The sequence below is a fragment of the Dermacentor andersoni genome, chromosome 8 (genome assembly GCF_023375885.2).
Source record: "Dermacentor andersoni chromosome 8, qqDerAnde1_hic_scaffold, whole genome shotgun sequence".
Lineage (NCBI taxonomy): Eukaryota > Metazoa > Arthropoda > Arachnida > Ixodida > Ixodidae > Dermacentor > Dermacentor andersoni.
Genome location: NC_092821.1, coordinates 19295919 through 19318560, shown reverse-complemented (window position 1 = coordinate 19318560; position 22642 = coordinate 19295919). Strand labels below are relative to the sequence as shown.

General features: G+C 48.9%; 1 protein-coding gene across 3 annotated transcripts in view; it reads right to left on the bottom strand.

The window, feature by feature from the left end:
• dachs (unconventional myosin-IXb-like dachs) overlaps window positions 1–22642 on the bottom strand; it is a 205287-nt gene that overhangs the window by 103111 nt on the left and 79534 nt on the right. For 2 of the 3 annotated variants that reach the window (XM_050174498.3, XM_055068261.2), the window contains 2 exons: window positions 3293–3633; window positions 205–340 (listed from right to left, as the gene is read on the bottom strand). In XM_050174498.3, the coding sequence (XP_050030455.2) occupies window positions 205–340; window positions 3293–3633 (477 nt within the window). Of the gene's footprint in view, window positions 1–204; window positions 341–3292; window positions 3634–18031; window positions 19868–22642 lie in introns of those variants that run through there. The other variant, XM_050174497.3, reaches the window with a different exon arrangement.

The window sequence follows — 22642 nt, the reverse complement described above, 5'->3', positions numbered from 1 at the left end:
GAAACGGATGCTCCTATACAACTTGCAAGATGTGCGCTACCACTTCTTTTTACGTTTCCGCTTCTGCACGCGGCGCCCGACCTGAAGCCGAAACGTCGCTTTCCACAATGTACCCTTACCTTTCTGGTCGTCGATCCGTTTTATTTCCTCGTATTGTGATTTTACATGCACGCCACACTAGACGCTGTTTTCCAGCGGCCTCACCTTGCACGTAAGGATGCGCCGCTGTTCCCTGCTGAAGGGCGTGCTTGGAGTCCTTGAGCGCAGGGTGGGGCGCGGCTGGTGGCTGCGGTGGGTGGGACATGGGGCCACCGTCCCCCACGGGTCCCAGGCCGGGGTCCTGCGCGGGGGTCGTGGCACAACCTATTAGCCCGACAGCCAGCGGCAGTGGCCAATTGTGCCCAGGTTTGACACACACGGTGAAAGGAACACTGAAGACTCAGAATAAATCACCTTACACTAGCAGATAACTGCAAACGCTCGTTATAACGAAGTCACCAGGACAAGAAGTATACTTCGTTGTCAGCAAGGTTTCCGTAAAAGCATAGACACTAATGAGCCGTAGTGTATAGCGCGGGACGTGCACTGACAGAGCAAACTCGGAAAACGTATACGGACTATGACTGTTTAGATAAACGTTAAAGAAAGATAATATTATGGGGTTTTACGTGCCAAAACGACTTTCTGATTATGAGGCACGCCGTAGTGGAGGACTCCGTAAATTTTGACCACCTGGGGTCCTTTAACGTGCACCTAAATCTAAGTAGACGGGTGTTTTTGCATTTCGCCTCCATCGAAATGCGGCCGCCGTGGCCGGGATTCGATCCCGCGACCTCGTGCTCAGCAGCCCAAGACGCAGCCCAAGATAAACGTGTACATACATGTGACTGCGGAATGAGACAGGGGGAAATTATGAGTAGAATGGCAGGGAAGTTAAGCAGATGTGGTTACGGTTGACTACCCTGCGTGGAGGCAAGTGCATACAAAGAAAAAGGTTTGCTTTGCACAAACGAAGTAAACTGAGCATACAATACAGCAGCAGCAGGCAGTGTTCGTGCAAAGTCGAGTATGTACAGGTCTGTGGACCTGAGAATCGTCTGCAACGTTGGTATAGCCTCCTGGATGCGGTTGCTTTGAGAATACTGACTTTTTTCCCCTTGACAGCTCGCGGACAATTGTCCAACATATCCTGCAGCTGCGCGCATCACTTGCCTTCTAGCCCTGTGCCACGGGCAGACACGAGGAAAGTGCGTGAATGTCTCGTCACAGTTTCGTGTATCGCATGCATGCTTGCTAGCCTTGCCGATCAGAGAGGCGTTAGTAAATGCGGCTGTAATGCACCGATTGTGGCATGCCAGTGGAGGAATTCTGTTGAAGCCCGTGAGCACACGTCTTGTCTCCTTGAGGTGATACCCGCGGGCCCGAGGAACGGCAGCCACCTGGTGAAGTGACCTTCGCAAAATTCTTTGCGTCTCCCGGTTGATACGAAGAAACGCAAAATGTCAGCGCGTATGCGGTCCCATGCGGATTTGCCGTCTCGCATTTCATGCTTACCGGAAAGCGGCACAACTGCAGTTTCAGTGATGGGGTCTAAAATGCTTCCATAACGGATGGGTACTCTTTCAAAACGCCATTGTCATTCATCCAGAGGAGAAATCTCGATTATTATCGCAAAAGAATCACTGCTTTCCCTTTTCATGAATGTCGCGAATAACTCGGCGTGACGTCGCAGTTAGTTTCTCCCTTTTTTTTTCTCTTTCTATTTTTTTCTTTCTTTTTCTTAGCAGAGCACGGTGTACGTTTGGCTGAGTTGATATACCATGGTTTCACGATACAGCACATAAGACCGATGGGGCGCAGCAACTAAACTGGCCACACGTGTATGCAGTTTATGTCGTCGTGCGCAGTCACTCGCCTTCCGCGTTGTATCGCCAAGTATTTTAAGCGCACATTTCACCGGCTAATAAGCGCCCTTATTTCCGCTAAATAAATCGGAATAAAGTCCTGACAAAACACTTCGCCACACTAGACTAACTCAATCATGTTCCTTAGGGTCTATTTTGTGAGATAATCAAGGCCCGTAACGCCATGGAACGAAAACTGCACAGGGATCGAGAGAGAGAGAGAATAATAGAGAGCTTTAGTTTAGGGGACGCAAGCGGCTTGCGTACGCAAGAACTAGGGGACACGGTACTGCGCATGCGCATAACCTTACGTCTGAGTCTGCGCATGCGCAGTACCGTCGCCCCTAGTTCTTGCGTACGCAAGTCGCTTGCGTCCCCTAAACTAAAACTCTCTAATGTACGAGGGGAGACCCAAAAGCAACGAGAATTGTGGTTGCTACAATTCGTGTATTTTGTGCGACATTCCGAAACTGTAAACATGTACTTTCACTGTACTCTTCCTGAAAAGCCAGGGACTCGTCCCACCGCTTTATCTACTGTTTATAACTGTTCTTTCTTTAGAGTCTCGTTTCACTTTTGGACGTCGCGAGGGGCTTTTCTACTGGCAGTGACCAGAGCGAGGTAGCGTTGTCATCTCGCTATTGTCAGGAAGCGCTGCACGCTCAATGCTGCGCGAGCAGGAGCGTTGCCGTGGGGCACGCGCCACTCGCGTGAGCTCTGCGGAACGGGGCGCTGCATTCGAACATGCAACGGCGTGGCACCGTCAACGTAAAAATGGTCGTTGGCTCTCTGAGCTTGCGATACAAATTCAAAACGATGAAGCTTATTAATATACAGAAAAAACCATCAACGATGATTGTGCATGTAGGCGAAGAGAATGAACGGACGGACGAACGAGTCGGCGAGCGATCGAGATGAGCTACAGAGAGAGCAAGAAAACGAACGAACGTTTTTCTTGCCGCGACCCGTGGTCATCAACCACCACGTACGACAACGGCCGAAACAGCAAAATAAAGGTCTTGTCTTACAATCTTTTTCCACGACGGAATAGAAGTTATTCACACAAGGACGATGGTTGGTTAAGCGATTGAGATGATACCGAATCGAACAGGCGCCTAGTGGCGCGTAGGCCTGATCGGGGAAGGGCCCAAGGGAGATCGGGCTGCGCTCACTGTACGGAAGCCACGCACGCGAAGCCCCTCGGTGAGTCGGGTGCCTGCTACCGTTAGCCTCTTTGCCGGAAGTCCACGAACTACGCCACCGCCGCGATTACCACACGATGTCATGCACAGCCGGAGTGAACCCCAGTCGCAAACGCATATATCACTTAGCCGGTGTACGTGGGCGGTCGCGATCACCGCGCTGCCGTCGCCGCCGCTGCCACTTACCGCGATGGCGGCACCAGGAGAGCCCCCGCCGGCGGTGGCCGATGCGGGTGGCGCGCCGACGGGCCCGACTCCGGGCGCCAGGCCCGCGGTCGCCTGCGACGCCGGTGCCGCCGAGGCTCCGACCCGCGCCGCTGCGGCATCCTGCGCCACCGAGGAGGCCGGCGGCGACGTCGCCACCGATGCGGCGGGCGGCGCGACCGGCGGCGGCTGATGCTGCTGCGCGCCGGCCCCTCCCCCACCGGCCTCGGTGACGTGCAGGCGGTTGCGCAGGGTCACGAGCTCGCAGCTGAGGCTCTTGAGCCTCTGCTGCAGGTGCACCGCCTCGTTGGACGAGGACGCATCTGAGGACAGAGAGAGAGGGAAGCGTCAACGAGGCCGTGTCGGCGCCCACGGGGCTACATATGCAGCCGGTTGGTTAGCACTTGACACAATAAAGAGTAACGAAACAGAAAAAAAAAGGAAATAATTTGGGCTGTAGTAGTAAACTACCTTCCTACAGCACCGAAGGGGGAAAAAAAAAAGAACACTCTGACCGACGAGCAGAGGCTCAGCAAGCAGCTGCAGGAAAGACGTAGGAACGAAAGACCGCTGGCGCTGGCGCCTTGAATTTCGCGCACGAGAACGCGGCGTGACGTCATAGCTTTTGACGGAGTCTGCCAAGGTAATTTCTTATGGATAAAAACTGAAAGCACTGTATTGTGAAACCGCGAAAGCATAAACGTAGCACGTTTCAAAAACGCATACCACGATACAACGGGCCAAATATGAAAAAAAAAAAAGTTTGCAATTCGTGATGTCACACTGACCTACCGGCGCTGGGCCATCCGGCACAGAAAAAAAAAAGCAATAACCACGAAACATTGACATTCATTTGCATTTTCAATAATTACCAATTACCGCAGCATTAATGAAAATGTAGTTATGAAAGAATACTTTATCAGTCCAAACTTTTTTATACTTTATCTTCAGACTCCTCCAGAAGGAACGCAAAAAGAAATCAGAAATAAAGAAACAGAATGCTTCGCATTTAGAGGCGGCTTTCTGCAGTGGCGTGTTTTGCTTCTCTTAGATTAGGCCGAAGCGCGTTATGCGCATGCTACAGGTGTGAAATACTTGTGACACCTGAGCGTAGAGAATGCGCCAGGATGAGAGAGAGAGTTGTATCATAAGGGGAATGCCGAAAGGTCAGCCCCAACTACTGTCTTCTTGCCCGTCCCACTGCTTTGGGGTAGGGGAAACAAAAGGCGAGGGAAGAAAAGTGACCATGCCGATCATATATGGCAAGGAGAGAAGTGAAGAGGCGCACGAATGAAAGAAAAACACGGGAAACACTTCCCAGAGTCACATGTCCGGTTCACTGATCCCTCGGTCCCCGGCCACCTTGTCAAGCTGGCAGTGAAAGGGGCAAGATCTTACGGCGTTTAAACGTGCACCAAGGTCAGAACCAGCAGTACACTTGCTCTCAGGTTAGTCGGTTCAATATAAACGACCATCCGCAGCCTTTCTGCACGCCTGTGTTGCTTACGCGGCGTTCGTTTCCACCGGACAAAAGTAAACGCGACTTCGGTGAAACTGCGTTCATCGCCAGCGCGCAGTGAACCACACGTGAACCACACCGAAGCTCGGCCGCTTCTTCGTGCGGTGAATGCGGCGCCGTGCTGCGATTAAACGGCGCCTTGCCAGAGTGTGCTACAGCGCCAGTCAACCCTTGCGGGAGCGCTGGATTTGGTCGACTTATGCGAACTGTCGAAAAACAAACGGCGGCAAGAATCCATCAAACGTGGGCGGACCGAGCAGACTGCTGAATTCGGGGGACGTGACACGACACGAAACACGCATAGGTGAACGGATGGCTTCGCGGGCGGAAGGATAATAAATGACAAAATAATAAATGATAAACAAAGTATACGTAAAAATAAAACAGCTTTACGCCTAGGGAAGCAGTACCGTCATCTGCTGAATTTGTGTTTTGCGACCTTTTAGCGTTTCCCACCTTCGAACACTTGTGCCGTTCTGCATTCCCCGTTTCTTTTTTTTTTTTTCACGCAGACCGTCTGCGAAGCGGCTTAACTTCTCACTTAACTACCTCTCTGCACGCAGGATAATGTCACGCATTTTCTCGACAACTCACCTAATAGGGTCATTATGCAAAAGAGGGGTGAGGCGTGCAGACAGGACACGAGAGTAGAGAAGTGGACAAAACGAACGCCGCGTTCGTGTTGTCCACTTCTCTACTCTTGTGTCCTGTCTGCACGCCTCACCCCTTTTTTGGATAATGCATCCTTACCAACTAGCTCAGCTTTCTGTCGTAATAGGGTCACACGCAATAATGAATGCGAACTCAATTTTGCAGTCCGTAGTATCAGTTTACAAATAAATAAATAAATAAATAAATAAATAAATAAATAAATAAATAAGATTAACCTGAGCAATTAGAAACCTAAAGGATATAGCAAACGAAGAACTTTTTTTTGCATTTTAACTTTATTCCCGCTAATAAATACGTGGCACTCTGGCTTTTTCCGATTTGGCGATGTGAACAGGGTGAGAGCACAGGCAGGCATGGAACGGCTCGATGAACTTTTTCAGCTGATTCTGTTGCGATAATTTTGGCTCAAAGCTTGCGTAACGTAAGTGCAGCTCTGTTCAGCAAAACAGCACGAAATTGGCGTTAAAAAGGGATGACGCAGGGATTTCTATGGGGGCCGCCACGTATAAAGAGCGCCATGAACAACGCTACTAAACTTGCTAAATGCTAAATGGCAATGAATTCCATCGATGTATTGAGAGTACGAGAGGTGAAGTCCCGTATTTTTCAGTTTGAGCAACAATTGGTTTGACTTTGTACGTGTGATCTAACCTAGTTGATATGTTATGTGCTAGAGAAATATATGTGAGCGTTAAAATGACACGGTACTATGGCATCGGGTGTGAAAAAAAGACAATCGGGTAAATGTTCTACGCATTGCATTCTGAGGGTGTCTTTCAGTTTGGTGACGCTTTGGAATCGCGAATAGGATGACAAAAATTTTGCTACATTTAAAGGATTATTGTACCACAGGAGCACATGGCGATTCCGGAGGATTGGCGGAGAGTAGGCACATACTGAATCATCGAAGGCCAAGTAAATAAAAAAAATCCGCTGAATATAATGGCGCCATTCCATTAAAAGGTCAATGTGTTTTAGAGATACCTATGAGCCGACATTACACGTTCATGTATTATGGAGGAAATTCCTCACAGAATAGAGGTGCGCTTACCGGCGCTATTTCGTCCTTGGGTATACAGGTGTTATATAAGGCAGTTTGAGTGTACTTGCATTCCGCGCATATGTGTATATAAATTCACGAATATATTAGCCAAAATGCTGAACAACGCAGCCGCAGGAATCACGCCAAAGCCGGGCGGATACAGGCAAACAAAGCTTCGTTTTAAACCGGCAGGGGATCGAAAGCGTAGAAGGATCGCGGGGCTAGAAAAAAGCGGATGTTTGCCTCGCAGTCTCGACAGAGGTGCTCCTCTGAAACGATGTTGTATGGCGTACGTACTCTCTGAAAATCACCCACTGGCTTGCACGAGGTATACGACAAGTTCCCGTGTTGCGATGCGGACCGCCGGGCTCTGAAGCGGCAGCAGCCACCGACAGCACAAATCCCCCGACGAGCAGGCGCAATGCACGACGACCGACTCGTTCCTGCCTGATTCCAGGCCACTATTAGCAGTTTTCGCCACAGGCCACAATCTTCGTCGCCTGGCGATGCAGAGGCGAATGATTTGGAACAGTGGCACTGGAACGCTATGACAAACCTCCAGATGGCGAAAGAGCCACCCAGTCATTATGCTTTCGAGTACAGCACTTGGCATCGGTGCATATTGAAAATTCAGCGCTTGTAATAAGAGTCTTTTTTTCTTTCGCTTCGTCCGCAAACCACGCTCATCTTCAGCAACTGGTCACGCTACGCAACGCACGAGGGTGAAGAGTCGCGACGGTGCTCAGCTGCAAGAAGACGTCGGCGCGAGCAGGCCGGCAAGATGACGGCGCCCATGACGCGAAACGTAAGTATTGTGCGAAGCGCTTAAAGACGGCGCCCGATGCACTGTCGCGCATCCGGCACCGCTATAGACTGTGTCGGGCACAAGCTTCAGCCGAAACGTCACCCACACCGTCGTTCATATTTCTCGCCCTGCGGGTGAATGGAGCTGGAGGCCATAATGAGCCCGCTTCAGAATGCGCCCAGCCACCACTGGCTGCTGTTGTTTGTCGAATATCAGATCCCGAGAAAATAGGTCAACGAAGGGCCGGCTATGCCAGTCCTCGAAAATAAACTCCAGCGAAATAGGAACGTCAAAAAAGAAGAAAGAAAAGGAAACGTACGAAAAAGAAACAACGGGAGCAAGGAAAAACAGGGGAGGAAGAAAGCAGTGCATCACTCGGGCACACCTTGCTATAGTAATATGTCTACTGTCACTGCGCCACAGCGTGCGTATACCAGAACGGCAACAACCTGCAAAGTGACCCCGCGAAAATCAAAACGAAGGCCGCGCACAAAACAACGACCAAAGCCCAACATTTGGAATACTGTACACGTAAGACATCACACCCCTTGATTTTTCTACGCGGTCTTCCTAAAGCTTTATGCTGCTCAACTTAGGTGACCTGACGAGATTCTGCGCATTCAGTACGCCCTAGCTGATGACACGACGGGTCCAATGCAATGCGTTCGCCAACTCGAACTACGCGGGAAGCACGGGAAATCGGGGACGCGGCAGCACCGGTGAGGATTCTGCACGTCGTCAAACCGTGCACAACAATCACCGCCTGACGTCGAAATTACGCTCATTACCATGCGTTCTTAGAGAAAAGTGAGTGACGTTTCGTGTCAGTGCCTTTGTGACACCTATTGCGAGCTGTTGACTTATCTGATTTGAAGTTGGAATGTGTTTGATTTATTAAGGTGAGTTCCATTTAAGTGTTGGTGCGTTCTATGGGATCCTTTTCTTCTAATCACGTGGGCTTCTGTTGTGTGGAATCGTACGTCATAAAAGGTAGGCGGCGCCGCTTCGGCACCAGCTACTTCTACCACATTCCCCTAATGTCGCGCGTTATAAAAGAACGGCGCGCTCTGAGATGGAACAGTTCTTGTCGCAACAGCTGGGGAGCAAAGCAAAGCGTATATACCTCGCGCACCAGACGGCCCACAGCCTGCGCGCTGCGAACGCGGTTCGTATTAAACTGCCACCACCACTTTGCCGTCGACCGTTTCCAGCTACGTTATATCGGGCCACTGGCGATCGATTATTGTTCGGCAGAAGCGAAACGCGCGAGATTCTCGCGATGGAAGGAAAACCAAGCTGGGAAGATCAGGCGGAGAGGAAGAACAAAGTAAGAAAGAAAAAAACAGCGCCGGCCGAAGGAAAATTGGGCTGGGTCTCTGAAAGTAGGCCGTCAGGTAACACCGCAAGACTGGCCTCGCCGGCGCTGGACGCAACAAAAACACACGGCCCCCTCCGCGAGGCCATTACCTAAACGGTCTGACGCAACCCGACCGCTGCTGTGGGAGCGAGGCGCGTGCGAGAGTCGGCGTGCTCGGCAGTGAAGACGCTCACTTCTGGCGGCGCTGGAGCGGCCTTCGCGTGGGAAGCACACGGCCGCGAGAACGCTCTTGCCTTGCACGTCATCACGTGGCGACGGGACCGTCGTACGGCTCGAACCGCGTGCGCGAGCAACGAGTCTGGTTCGCTCGCAGGGAGTGCTCAGTATCAGCCGTTTCGGCTGCACGGTCCTCCTTGGCCTCTTTGAGCGCGTCCCGACCAACGACGTCTTTAGACGCGGCTCCAGGTCTATTTGGCGCACGTTCGAGGCTGTAACGTAGCCGTGGTGCCATAGGGTTCCACTAACTACGCTCCTATATACACGTTCCCGCCGATAAACTCGCGCATAAAACGTCTTCGAGCAGGTCAGCAGGAAACTGCGCCATGCGCCGAGGAAGTTAGCTGCCAAGGAAGAGGACACACGCCGCAGTAACACAAGGTGAAGCCGTTGACTTTTAGGAATGCCAAAGGCCCAAAGGTCAAGAAATATTAGCGTGAAAGCACTCAAAGTCTCGAAGTTGACATTGTTGTGTCCGTCCAGCCGTCCTTCACGCTATGGCGTCATTATCGATCAGTTGTTGCCACTCTTACAAAAAAGAGAGAAAGAAAAGAGGGGGCAAAAAAATGTCGTCGTGATTACCGCCCCTGGTTGTCACAGCATTCACTACCTAGGTATAGCTGCAGCCGGTAATGGCAGAAGGGCCACTTGGAAAGTTTTGGAAAGTAATGCCCCAACCACTGGCACGCGCTGGAAAGCTTCGGCGCGCGCCGAAGGGTCAAATGCGTCAAAGCGTCGGTCGGGAACTCGCTGAAGCGGAACGTCGCGCAGCGATTATGTCTACTGCCGATGCTAGAAGTTTGCCGGCGCGCGGCGAAGCTGCGCCGGCGTGCACCAATGAGAGGCTGCGACGCCTCGCAGGCGTCAACCAATCGGAGGCTGCGGAGGCTCCGGCTGCTAGGGCTGTAATGGCCGACCGTGCGAAGGCGCCGGCACCGACGATCGTGCGAGTTTTTTGGACGCACGACGCGCGCGACAGTGTTCCTGAAAGACAGTGTTGTAATAGTAGGCCGACAACGACACGATCAACCGACCGACGACCGTGGGTTGTGGCAGTGCGACGTGGATCCGAAGCGACTTCGAACGACGCCGACTAATCCAACCTGCCCACTGGGTTCCGCCGGGCTCGGTACGATCGTCTGCTAAAACAGCCAACCGAATCACGATTGCCGCAACGTCTGTGCTTGTTGTATGTGCATATTGTTCTGCTCAAAACGAATGGAAACACGTTTACGAGCTCCGAAGTCTGGATAATCAACACTCGCCTATCGCCGATGTTGTTTTCGTTACGCGTAGGCCTAGCGCGTCCATCGAGTTCGTAACTGGCGAGTGAACGAACTCACCTGAGAAACTCTGTCGAAGGAAATGAATTTTCAGGTCCGTTTGGTGCTGCAGTGATTTAAAATATGGCACTCTTGACTTCGTGTGACCTGTGATGTGGTGAATGAACCGTGTGGAAGTTGGGTTGGTCAACCGCGGCGTGTTTCGTGTGGTGTCGGTTGACTCAAGTTAAACGGGCAAGCTCTGCGCTGTTTCCAGTGGTAAAGATAACTTCCGAAAGCGAAATACACTAGTAGCCGAACTATTGGAAGTACTTACATAATCAGCCGTGCCGCCTGTTTCAGCTGACACTGCGCTCTTCTATTCGGCATGTGAATCCAGTTCAGTACAAGTTCACTGTACTCATTCACTCACTTCTTTCTAGTGCGTCCGTCTTTTGGACTAGTTGGGCAAAAATCGCTCGTGAAGCAATCAAGAACACTGACGCACTGAAGCATACGTGACAACGCAGTCATGTTTGAGTCAGTGTGTCGTTATAGTTGAGCACTGCAAAGAGAAATTATCTGTTTGCAACGTGTGCCCTGTGTGCAGTGCATAGCAGGACCTGCATCATGCAAGACCTATGCATGTAGCAGCGTATACCACGATTGCTTCGATGCCCGCTTCAGAAGCAGCAAGTACTGAGTCAATGAAACTGTAATTGATTTTTTATCTCACTTTTTGCTTATGGAAAGTGTAGATGGTGTGAGTGCATTGTGGGGAACGTGAAAAGGTGTCATCAGTGTTTTGTGCAGTCAGTATGCTTAAACTGCTGGAATGCCTTCAGCCTCTACTAAAATGTTTCTTGCTGCGATACTATAAATTGCAGTCAGGACAAAGAACTACTCAAAACCAAGTTACTAATGCATCTGCGCAGAATGTGTTTGATTAACAAGTTAACGCTTCCACAACAACAATATGCCGATGCACAGCATACGTGCTTACAATAAATACATTCTGTAAAGGTGAACGACTGGGCCTACAATATCAAACTTTGTAGTAGCACCGTAAAAAGTGCTGCCATGCGTATCAGCTACAACGAAACTGCTGCACGTCCAACCTTCTTCCTTGGAGGCACTTCTATAAAGACTGTTCGGGCCCTTCCCGTTCTGGGTGTAGCATTTAGCTGTTCTCTCAACTTTTCCGCATATGTCACCAGCACTGTATGTAAGCACCAGCCCTTTCTTGGGTTTGTGTCCCGTGTCTCCCTTCCCTGATGACCTAAGGTTTTCCGAGCACTCTACACTTCTATCATTCTGTCATGACTTGAGTACTGCTCATCAGTATAGTTCCCGTACCAAACTCGCGACGCTAACAAGCTTAAGCTTGTTCAGCGCCGGACAATACGCACCCTTTACACCCGTCTTTTTGGTTGTCACAAGCTCATCCCAGCCTTCGAGGATTGCCTCAAACCCCTCAAGTAGCACACCCTGCAATACCAACGCAACATTGCACTAGTCTATACTGCAGGGTGTTTGACGTCTCTCTGGACAGCACTAATCTTTCTTCAGTTCGTCTGAACAAGTGGTCAGCACATCCCAAGCCCTCATCACGCCTCTATGGCCCGACACCACAACTCCATGATTATATCTGGCATGCAGAGCTTTCTCTCCACCCCACTGGCGATTTGGATTCTCCTTCCTTGGAACCAGACTTCATTGGCACTCCTGTGTGTTGTGCACCTGTCGAATGTGTGCGTGTGTGCCGTGCTGTGTTATTGAGCAAGTGTGTGTGCACGTGGAGGGGAAGGAAGTGTCTTCTGCATCCTGCAAATTCCTGCTTTAGATGGCTGATTATCAGATGCTTTAACATACAGGCATCAGCCTTCTTTTTAGTCTAGTGTGCCAAGTTACCACTAAGATTATTATTATTATTATTATTATTATTATTATTATTATTATTATTATTATTAGAATCATCACTTTGACCACATTGATTGTGTTGAAGCCAGCGTGACACATAATTCAAAATATTTCTGGAGCTTTGTGGGCTCTCTCTTCTAAAAGGAGTGCCAAAGATGTACGTCTTCTTCATGAACATAGTGGTGTTGTATCGAACACTGCTGATGCCTTTGCAGAACATTTCTGTTTGCTATATGGTGTGAAATCTGCTTAAATAACCTTCCTTCTCAGTCTGGCGCAGTGTATGCTAACAGTCAATGACAAGCTCGTTTCCAAGTATATGAAGTGCCTTAAACTTTCCCTTTCTTGTGGTGTTGATGGTATTTCCTCCACAGAGCTTAACCCTTTGAGACGCTGTCTACACAATTGGGCACAGCAGGAGCGTGCATCAATAGCAAAAGCACTGATGAAAGTAATGGTATTTAAAATGTGTTTCATACATCTTGAAACACTTATTATTGGAACTGTGCTGCAATTTTGAATAATGTGCAGAATGTTTTAACAAAATGAGTGGGAAGGTAGACAGACGGCTGGGTGTTGTTACTCTGTGGCAGTATGTTGTATGTAGCGGGTTCACTTCTTTCATTGTTTTTTACAATGTCGTGCACCAGGCATAATTGTCAAGTGGCTGGATAAGTGCTTTTCAAGCTTTTCAAAACACGAAATAGTACATGTTTTCATATTTTGTGTTCCTGTAGTGAGTTTTCGCATGGAGTCAAAATTTTGTAAACTTAACAAAACTCGCTAAACAATTGAAAATTCTTAATATTTGCTGCAGCTGTACACTTTCTACGATTCTGAGGATGCAAGAGATGTGGTGAAAGCAACTTTTCAATCAACGGGATAAAGTAGTGTCTGAAAGGGTTAAGACGTATGGAAGCATACTTGTTCCTCGTTCTCACAAGCATCTTCAATAGTTCCCTAAAGTCTAGTACCTTTTCTAGCACTCGGAAGGTAGCATGAACATTGCCCATGCACAAATCAGGTGCTAGATGTGCAGTTACTAACTGCCGACCTATATCTATCCTCTTCAGTGCGTCAGGTGTTCGAATCGATATGGGATTCCTCGCTTTCTGTTAGTGCTAAGAGCATTTTAATAAATGAACAGCATGACTTTGTGTGCCGACATTTCAGACTTTCAGATTATTTCAGACTGTCAACAGTGTTCACCACTGCATCGACTTCCAAAAAGACATTTTTTCACTCTCAAACTGGTGCAGAAGCAATAAGTACTCTTAAATGCTTCCAACACTATGGCATTAAGTTATATGCACAAAACGCACCATGTGAAATTTTGATACACCCTACGTGATGCTCCACTCCTTAGGGTCGATGAAATGAAAGATCTTGGTGTGCAATTCGACAAAATGCTAAGCTTCTCTTCACATAGATAATTACACAATATGCCCTTCACGTTCTTGGAATTGCATGCCGTATATTGCATGATTTCCACTCACCTGTTGTGTTTCTGAAATTCTGCTGTGTGCCTCCAACTACTAGAGTATGCCTCTGTAGGAGGGGGGTGCAATGAGCAAATCTAATTCTGACCTCATTGAACGCATCCAGAATAAATTGATATCTATTTTAAAGCACCACTTTTGCCATTATGGCGACCACAGTTGAGCCTTCTCAAATATACTTCAACTCGCACCTCTAGATTCAAGTCTTAATTAATCGCACCTTTTGTTCCTGTATAAGGTGGTCCATGACATTATACATTCCTTAAAGCTTCTTGATTATATGCATTTGTTTGTGCCGCAACAGTATAACAGGTAGCATTCCACATTCGTTGCCTGGGTTTGTTACAAGATGGTGCTAATAAGACTCGACTCCAAAACATACTTCAGAGTTCATTTCCTGTGTATTGTGTATCTGTAGATAATCACATAGGATTAACTCCCTTTTACTTTTCCGCATTTCCGTTTTTCCCAATTTGTTTCTCTATCTTCCATTTTTTTTCTACTACATTCATGTTTTCTCTACATTTTGTCTCACGTTAAGTGCACTAGTACAAAAGCTCTCTAGCTGTTCCTGGGCACTACAATAAAAATTTGAATGATTGATTATTATCGTAGTATAAAACTGTGCTTTTTAAGTATGTGCTAGTATACTATTTTTGTGCAGTAGCTTTCGTGCAATTAAAAAAAGGGCATGAATTAAGAAGAGAGTGAGAAACGTAAGCGGCACAGCACTGTTTCCTCATTTCGCAGAAGACCTGGTAACAGCCGCAGTTGCATAGAGAGATCGAGGGAATGCAATCGATGTTGAGTGAATTCACGTGTGTGCCACTTTTCCAATGTCAAAAGAGTTCGCTAGCTTGCCTAAGTGTTGGGCTGCGGCGGTCCGCGATAAAGGTATAGAAACAAGGGTTGCTCCTTCGTGGGCTTTCCTAGCAGCTTCGTCAGCGAGGTCATTGCCGGAGATACCGCAATGACCAGGCAGCCACTGAAACACGACGTCGTGTCCTTTCTTGATCACGTGATGGTGCATTTCTCCTATCTTCGACACGAGTTGTTCACATGACCCGCGACGAAGACATTGTAAGGCCGCCTTTGAATCGCAGAATATTGCCCACCGATTAGCCGGTTGGTTATTAATATAATCAACGGCACCTCGGAGGGCAACAAGCTCCAAACTGGTCGATGTTGTCAAGTGAGAAATCTTGTATTGGATGCTTAGTGATCATGATGGTATAACCACTGCGCTGGTGGAGCTGGTCTGAGTGGAAGAACCATCCGTATATATGTGGACTCGATCAAAGTAGAAAGTGTGCAAATAATCCAGAGCTGCTTGCTTCAAGGCCAAGGTAGGCAGGACGGTCTTCTTTCTTATCCCTGGAACCGTAAGACGCACTTGAGGTTGCTTTAAACACCACAAAGCTGAGGTTGAACGTGCTGAGGGTGTGAAGCCCGATGGTAAGGAGGCACAATGGATGCTGACCTTGTTGGAGAAGGACGCCTGTGGTCGTCGTTCTGGCATGAATTAAGAAAGTGCAATAATATGCTATGTGCCTGATCATATGCATTGTGCTATTAATTTCTTCTGAGTTTTAATAATGGCTGGCTACTGTATGCAGTGTTGTGCAAAAAAATAGTATGCCACAGCAATTATTGCGTGCCTCGCAGAACAAATTGAATATATCTTTCTCAGTCAAAACATCATAGCAGGCTGAAAACAATAAACTGCAATTTTTCTTTTTGTGTTGACGAAGTGTATAAATTGTGAAAATAACCTGTTTATATATTTCTTATACTATGCAAATGAGCTGCTCCCATACATTCGAATAAGTGCTTCAATAGTACGACTTGGCAAAGGGCAACGAAAGACTCCTATTAAAACCCTCTAATTCTCAAGCTTTTTTTATCTGACAGTATGTCATTTCATTAATGTAAAGAAAGGCAAACTTGATATGTGGAAACCAGTTACAATGGAACATGGCCCTTACACTGTGAAAATGTTTTGTAGCAACACACTCAATGTGAAGGCCTCTGGATGCGGTGTTGATGCATCAAAACAACCTAGAATAATAGAGGTGCTCCATGGGCTAGATTTGGCAGAATCAAGAATTGGGGGGAGACAAGATACGAATTACATACATTTTAGCTATTCTAGTTTTTTTTTTTTTTTTTTCTGTGAGTGCTACAGGTGTTTCAATTCGTTTGTGCTGATTTTCTCAGAACCCACTTTTTCACGGTTCTTTCATGTACCAACAAGCATAATTATATTGACACGGATGCTTTATCTGTGTCCGGTTACCGTATTTCACCGGCTAAAAAATGTTAAACGTTATCGCTCGCTGCACGATGCGCCTGAACGTATCGGAAGTTTCGCGAATGTTATCGATGGTTCTGTCTGTTGTCGACGAACCTTGCTAATCTGATTGCATACGCGACACGAATTGTGTTGTAGTTTCTGGAAGGCGCGCGGGCACCAGCGAATAGGCTGTAACTTTCGACGACTGCCGTATGCAAACCGGCGCGCTTGACCCGCAGATGAGATTTTCTACGATTGCCGACAATGCTCGCCGCTATCGTTGCGATTGAGCCGGCACTATTTATTTACCGTCACTACTACGTGGCAATATTTCCAACACAGATTTTTTTCAGTTATACATTGCACGCCTAATTCTTACATAATTGGCTGTGCAATAAGCTACCAAAAAATGAAATGGTGCAACAGTTTTTGATATATGGCATCGTCGTGCAGGTGTTTGGAAAGCGATCTTGCAGACAGACGACGCGCGAGCGCTGATGTCGATATTTTGTACACTATTGTTACTTCAGAAATAAAAAAACTGTTGCGGCAGGTGTATATTCATTATTCAAACGTGTTTTTTATATCTAAAAGCACATACAGATCACTAACTTATTGTTTCAAGCTTAGTTTACAGGAAGCTGTTTTAGGCCGGACTTTGACGGATGAAGACGGAATAGTCCAGCAACAGTGCGCCGCAGCCGAGGAGCGAGCTTCGGCGCGCGTCGGAGCTTGTCTCCAGTGGTTGCGCGCCCTTTCCCTCCAGCCGAAGCGAAGCGACGCATTCGCTTGCCAGCGCGCGCCGAAGCTTTCGGCGCGTGCCAGTGGTTGGGGCATAACAGCGCTAAACAGACAAGGACTTCGGCAAAGAAGGTAATGGCAGACAAACAAGGCAATCACTGTTACTAATGGGTCTCAGCTACCGATCCCAAACACAGTTAGCACCGCCCCATATTAAGTTTCTAGCTCGGACCCACTCCGGAGCAATCCATAGTGGGTTCGATGAATGCGTTATACGCTGCTAATCTGTGTATCCGGTGAGGCTAATTACCTATGGAATTGGTAGCTGAGACCCATTAGTAACAGCGACCGCCTTGTTCAGTCAGTAATATTGCGAACTTTACCATAATCAACTGCCGTTATGCCAAGATAGTGCATGCTGTGACAACAATGCATAATAACCACATTTTCTCACGACACGGCAAAGAAAAACTAAACTTTGCTCATGCCGACTCGCTAGTTTTCGCTAGAAAGCTAGAAATCGCTTACGTTTCCTGATTTTTGTTTTCTTCTTTTTCGTTCATTTTGAAGTGTAGAAATAAAACAATCGGTAGACACGCCAGTATTTGCCGACTAGTCAGAATGACATTCTACGCCCGCGCACTTGACAGTGATTTGTGTTTGAAGCATAGTTCGCGTGGAACTGCTGCAGACGACGCAAGAACACCAGAAACACGAATCTGCTTGAACGCAACCGTCCGATGTAACGTGAATGAACGCGCACTAAGCAGTGCCTTGGCTAAAGCAAATAATCATCAGACGCAGAACACGTAAACACGAACGGTCCGGGACAAAACATTATCTTTTTCCGCTTGGTTTAGGTATAGCCGATAACAACTCACCTCCGACTCACTTTTCCTCGGAGTGCTACGCCAGATACAACGTCGGTTTCCCTTCAAAAAAGCGTCGTAAGCAAACGAGGGTGTCTTTTGTATTTTAATCCACGAGGTCCTCGTCAGCTTAGATGCGTTGAAGTGTAAAGCAAATTTTGCCTCGAATAATGTTTCTGCTCTCCACCGAGTTTGCCTCGACTTTTCTCGCAATCTTATTCTTATTTTTTCGCTGTTGCGCGCTTTGCAAAGATTCGCCGCGCGCGTGCATCGATCACGGATTACTACGAGCGAAGTCCTCGACCCGCCCACCTCTCGCACTCGACCTTTCTGTTTCGCGAAAACGCAGACAAGCCCACCGGCTAAAAAGGGTCGACGCAGCCGCTCAGAAGAGCTAGCAAGGACGGACCGCGTAAACACTTTCGTTCCAGCTCCATCCGCGCGCATGATCGCGGACGATAGCACGAAGTCAATGAAGACTCCGCCGCGTTACGTATGTACTCACGAGCAGAGCGACAGCTCTTCCGGCGTTGAAAGGCGCCGCAGCGTTCGGAGGAGTAGTACTTCTGCGGCTGGCAGGCCGCGATCGAATGTCTCCACTGTTGCAAGGACATGTTCGCGAGCAGACGACGTGCCTCGTGTCGTCTGCTTCCGCACCTCGATCCTTCTCCGTCGACTTGAACGTCCTCACACTCGAGAAACGGAATGTTCGTGAAGCACTCCGCTGTCAGCACTCGCATTCGGAGGAGAAAATAAGCTGGCACCTCCGTCGATACCGCACGCCGTTCACGTACGGCGTTCGTTCGCGGCGGGGTCGACGAGTCGACGCGCTACAAATTCGTCGCAGCGGGAGTCGGCGAGCGTCCGATGCGAAGAGACAAGGACGCCGTGTCCTAATGAACTTGTATCGCAAAGTCTGGCGACGTCCTACGCGGCTTCCTGGCGGCTGTCGAGCATCTCAGATATTCCCGTCTTTGCGGTTACCTTGGGCGAGCTGTAAAACGACGTCATCGCGAACGTCGGCCGGCCAAGTCGCTTCCAGCGCACTCTCGATATACACTGTGCCAAAGGTTGCGGCAGATGTAACAGAGCCTCAAGGAAGTCGCAGACTGTTTATATAGAAAAGCCGGAACAACCTTATGGTCGCATTGTTTGAGATTACTACCTTGTGTACTTTCCTAAACAATAGAAAAAGAGGTCCCCCTTTACTAAGGCAGTAAAATAGAATAAAGCGCAACCACCAACACGATTAATCTTGTAGAATTCGTGGCTATTTTAGATGCCTCTTCGAGCTCTTTTCGAACAGGCACGATTAAAGTTCTGAGCGTAATTCAACCAGCATATCCCGGTTAGCGCTACCATATATGAATAATCTAATTAAACAGCTCTTTTTGTGGAGTACAAAGGAAGTTGCGTAAGATTTAGCGCACTCAGCATTCAATTACTGGTGAGCGACTTATTTGCACTAGAGCCCGCTTTATACAGGTGGCAAACTCTGACGGTTTGTCACGGGAAAGTCGGGAAGCGACAAATGAAAAGCTTTGCAGCGTCTGCATACAAGTTTACAGTGTTAACAAAAATAGGCGACACTACATTAGCCGTGTAGGTCAGCCCAAGTTAAAGCGCGAGAGCTCTACGAAAAAAAGAAAAAAGAAAAGAAAAAGCCACGACATGTAACGGTTTGTGAGAGAAAATCATCCTTGAGCCCTTCTGAATCTACACACAGCCTAGTTGCCACGTTCGAGACAATATCACCATATCTGATGCGCTGCTAGCTCCCGGCTCTAAGTGCACAGCAACCTGAACCGATTATTAGCGACTGTGGACGATTAATTGTTCATTTCTTGCTAAGTTTCAGGTGGAAGCTTCGTACGCGTGCAGTAAGCGACGTCGATTTTGAAATGGGAACGGCACAGCAACAGAACGTGTACAGACGATCACACGTGCGCCTCATGGCCTTTTCAGCCGTTGCTCTGGTAGAACTCGAGGTGGTTGCATTCGCCATTTCACCATCGCAAGTACAGATGCAATGCATCTCCACGCAGTACGGAAATAATTCATCTCACTTGGTCGCAGGCTTCGCCCGTTGTCCACAACGCGCGGGCTGACCGTTTAACGAACGAAGCACGGCGTGGCACCGTCGGACACAGGGACGATCACCGCGGAGACGCGAACTCTCCCGAGTTTAACACCGACCCGCACGCACACAACGCACACACACACGCGCGAGTGATACTTTGTTCCGCTGCCAGAATGTTGGACATAAGACACGACGAGGACAACGAGGCTACCGGACGCTTCTCCCGAAGTAGAGGGCAGCCTGGTGGTGGCAGCACACACACACGAAAGGACAAGCAGATGGCGGCAGACAAAGGATGCCCGAGAAGTGTAATCGGCGATGCGAGGCCAGCAGGACTTGAAGGCGATGCAAAAAAGTGCGACCCGACCGCGGCTGGGCCACGACGGCGAGTCACAGGAGCACGGGAGGCGCAGAAATGCTCGTCGCGCGTCTGCTGTGGCCGGATGGCAGTCGAGTGAAGAGGCGGCCGGAAGCCGACGATTTCGCAAAATCTGTTCGCCGCCACAGCAGCGACTGCGCCAGCAGCACAAGTGGCGCGTTCCCGCCACGCGCCTGTCGGCCTCGACAGCCGGCGCGGCTGGTCTCGCGCCGCCGTCGAGTGCCCGGGGGCGATTTCGCGCAGAGGTGAGCGGGTCGGCCGCAGCCTGCGACGGCACGCGAGCCATGGCCGGCTTTTATGTCGCGCGACGTGCCGATCGGTGCGGGCGCCGAGATTAGGCGGTACAGGCCAGAGGGGGGCGAGAGACAATACGCCCCGAAGCGCGGCAGCTGGACTACGAGGGCGTTAACGTGCGCGCTATTAACAGCGTATAATGCAGTTTTACTCTTCGTTAACGCGTGTAAAAGAGTACGCGCTCGTGGAAGACGCCCCTTGCCATGACGCTTGCTAAAGGCACCAGCGAGGAAGCAGCCAACTCGAGAAGGAGAAAAACTAAGGGAATGAAAGAACCACCGTGCAAGGAGTGTAGCCCCAGTGTTGACCAATTACTGCTTGCTGACCGCTCTAGTGACAGCGTTACTTTGACGCACCAAAGCGACTTCCAGTTCGGGGCAGGCACTGCAAACACATCGCTGCATGCATACGTGCGGTGGCACGTACTCCCATCAGATCGAAGACGCCACACAATACATGGTACCTGCACAGGCACAAATGAGTCAATCAAGGCATTCCTCACTGACGTTCTGGGACGTATCCACAAAGCGGAAATGCACACGCTCTGTCATCTAATGTGCGAACATCGCGCGATTACGCGTCTACGTTTAGGTTTTCACCAGTCGAATGCCAGCTAGCGGAGCAAATCGGCAACGGTACAGAGGAAGTACTCGAATCCCTCGCTTATAGGCACACCTTTGTCCGAAGACGATTACAAAAAGAATACAAGTGTCGATCGAACTGAAGCTGGTTGCTGTAGCTCTTCCGGGCCGAGGGTCTAGGACAATGACTTCCACAGTGCGAAGCGGTTTCTGCGTACACGCACTCTTGCCGTTCGCGTACGCAAGGACAAAACACAGACGGGAAGCAAAAAGGCAGGTGTGGAACAACTATAACGCGATGTTCCCACCGCGGCGCCACCATGTGCGCTGAACTCGTTCGCTTGTCTGCGTAATCGTCTGCAGCGCGTGCTGCGTTGGGCGTAGACAGCGTCGTCGTTTGCCTAATCTGACAAACGTTCAACGCTTGCGTGCTCTCGCTAATTAGCCAGTTTGCTGGACCAAAGGGTGAGGGCACGGGACATGACGCAAGAGCGACGGGGGCGACGGAAAGTACTTTACGCACGTCGGGTACAAAAAATCCAAGCTAGCTTCGTAAGCGAGCGTGAAAAAAGCGTCGTCAGTTGTTGGAGCTTAGCGGCTGCTACAGTAGATATGATTAGCATTTTCAGGGAATGCAAAAGGTGGTCGCGCGTTCTAACTGCAAGCATACATAATCGGCGCAAATTATACTTGCTCTAACGTTTAAGGACACTTTTCGACAGCCATTCGAAGAAAAATGCGAGCACAACAATTAAGAAAATAAGACTATAGTAGCGAGCCACACACATACACTAAAGCTGGCTGAATATGCAGTAACTACAAGACACGAAATGGTAAGGCCAAAGGTGACAGATTAGGCCCGAAGAAGTAAATGGTTGAAAAGTAATTGTAGATGAGCAGAAGGTCGTCGTTCGTAATGGAAGAAGTTAAAGCTTTACTGGCATGTGTTCAACATTTACCATATGGCCGCCAAGGCCATTACTGTGGCAAATGACAGAAGAACGCAACGAACCTGCTTAAGAAGAAAAAAGACAAGAATACACGCCCTGAATAGTTAATGTGAGCAATCTTGCAAAAAGATCATAATAACATGTAAGCGCGTAGTGCCTCAGTGAGGTTTACCTCGCCAAAGTAGGTAAGAAACCCCTCTCTGAAGAGAACATTTTTGCTCTGTCCCAATTGGCGAAAGCTGCTACACGAACGAACGAAAACTGCCGGCTGTCTTGCGGCGACATGATGTAAGCTCGAATGTCAAAATTATTGTTACTTATTTGTTCATATTTTTCGCACATTGCCCGGGGACCAAGACAAAAGAACGTGATTAGCCCCCTGACACGACACGGCCAGTGATATTTCACAGGTAGCAAAATGGAATGTCGCGAATCGAGCTCTGATGAAGGCACGGTACCGGCGCCTCAGCAACGAGCTTGTTAGCGACGAAATCGAAACACGCGTAAGAATGTTCGCAGGTTCTGCGCAGGTAAATAGCACATCACGCAGTTCGCTACGAAATGCTATAGTAGGAGAATTTTCTGTAAGAAGGGTGGTGTCAAGGCTTGGCAAGTCGTTAGAAAAAAACAGCTCAGCGGCCCCCTCTACATATTTTTTCGTTCGTTAGTACTCTGCTGCGTTCGTTGCTACGGGCTCGCTGTCTTTGCTACTCCTTAAATGTCTATCAGTGCGAATAGCTGGCATCTCCTCTTACGAACCGTTGTACATTAAGGAATATTTGAGCATTCGGCCTCGGGAGCCGAATTCACAAAACATTTCGTTCGTAAGTGC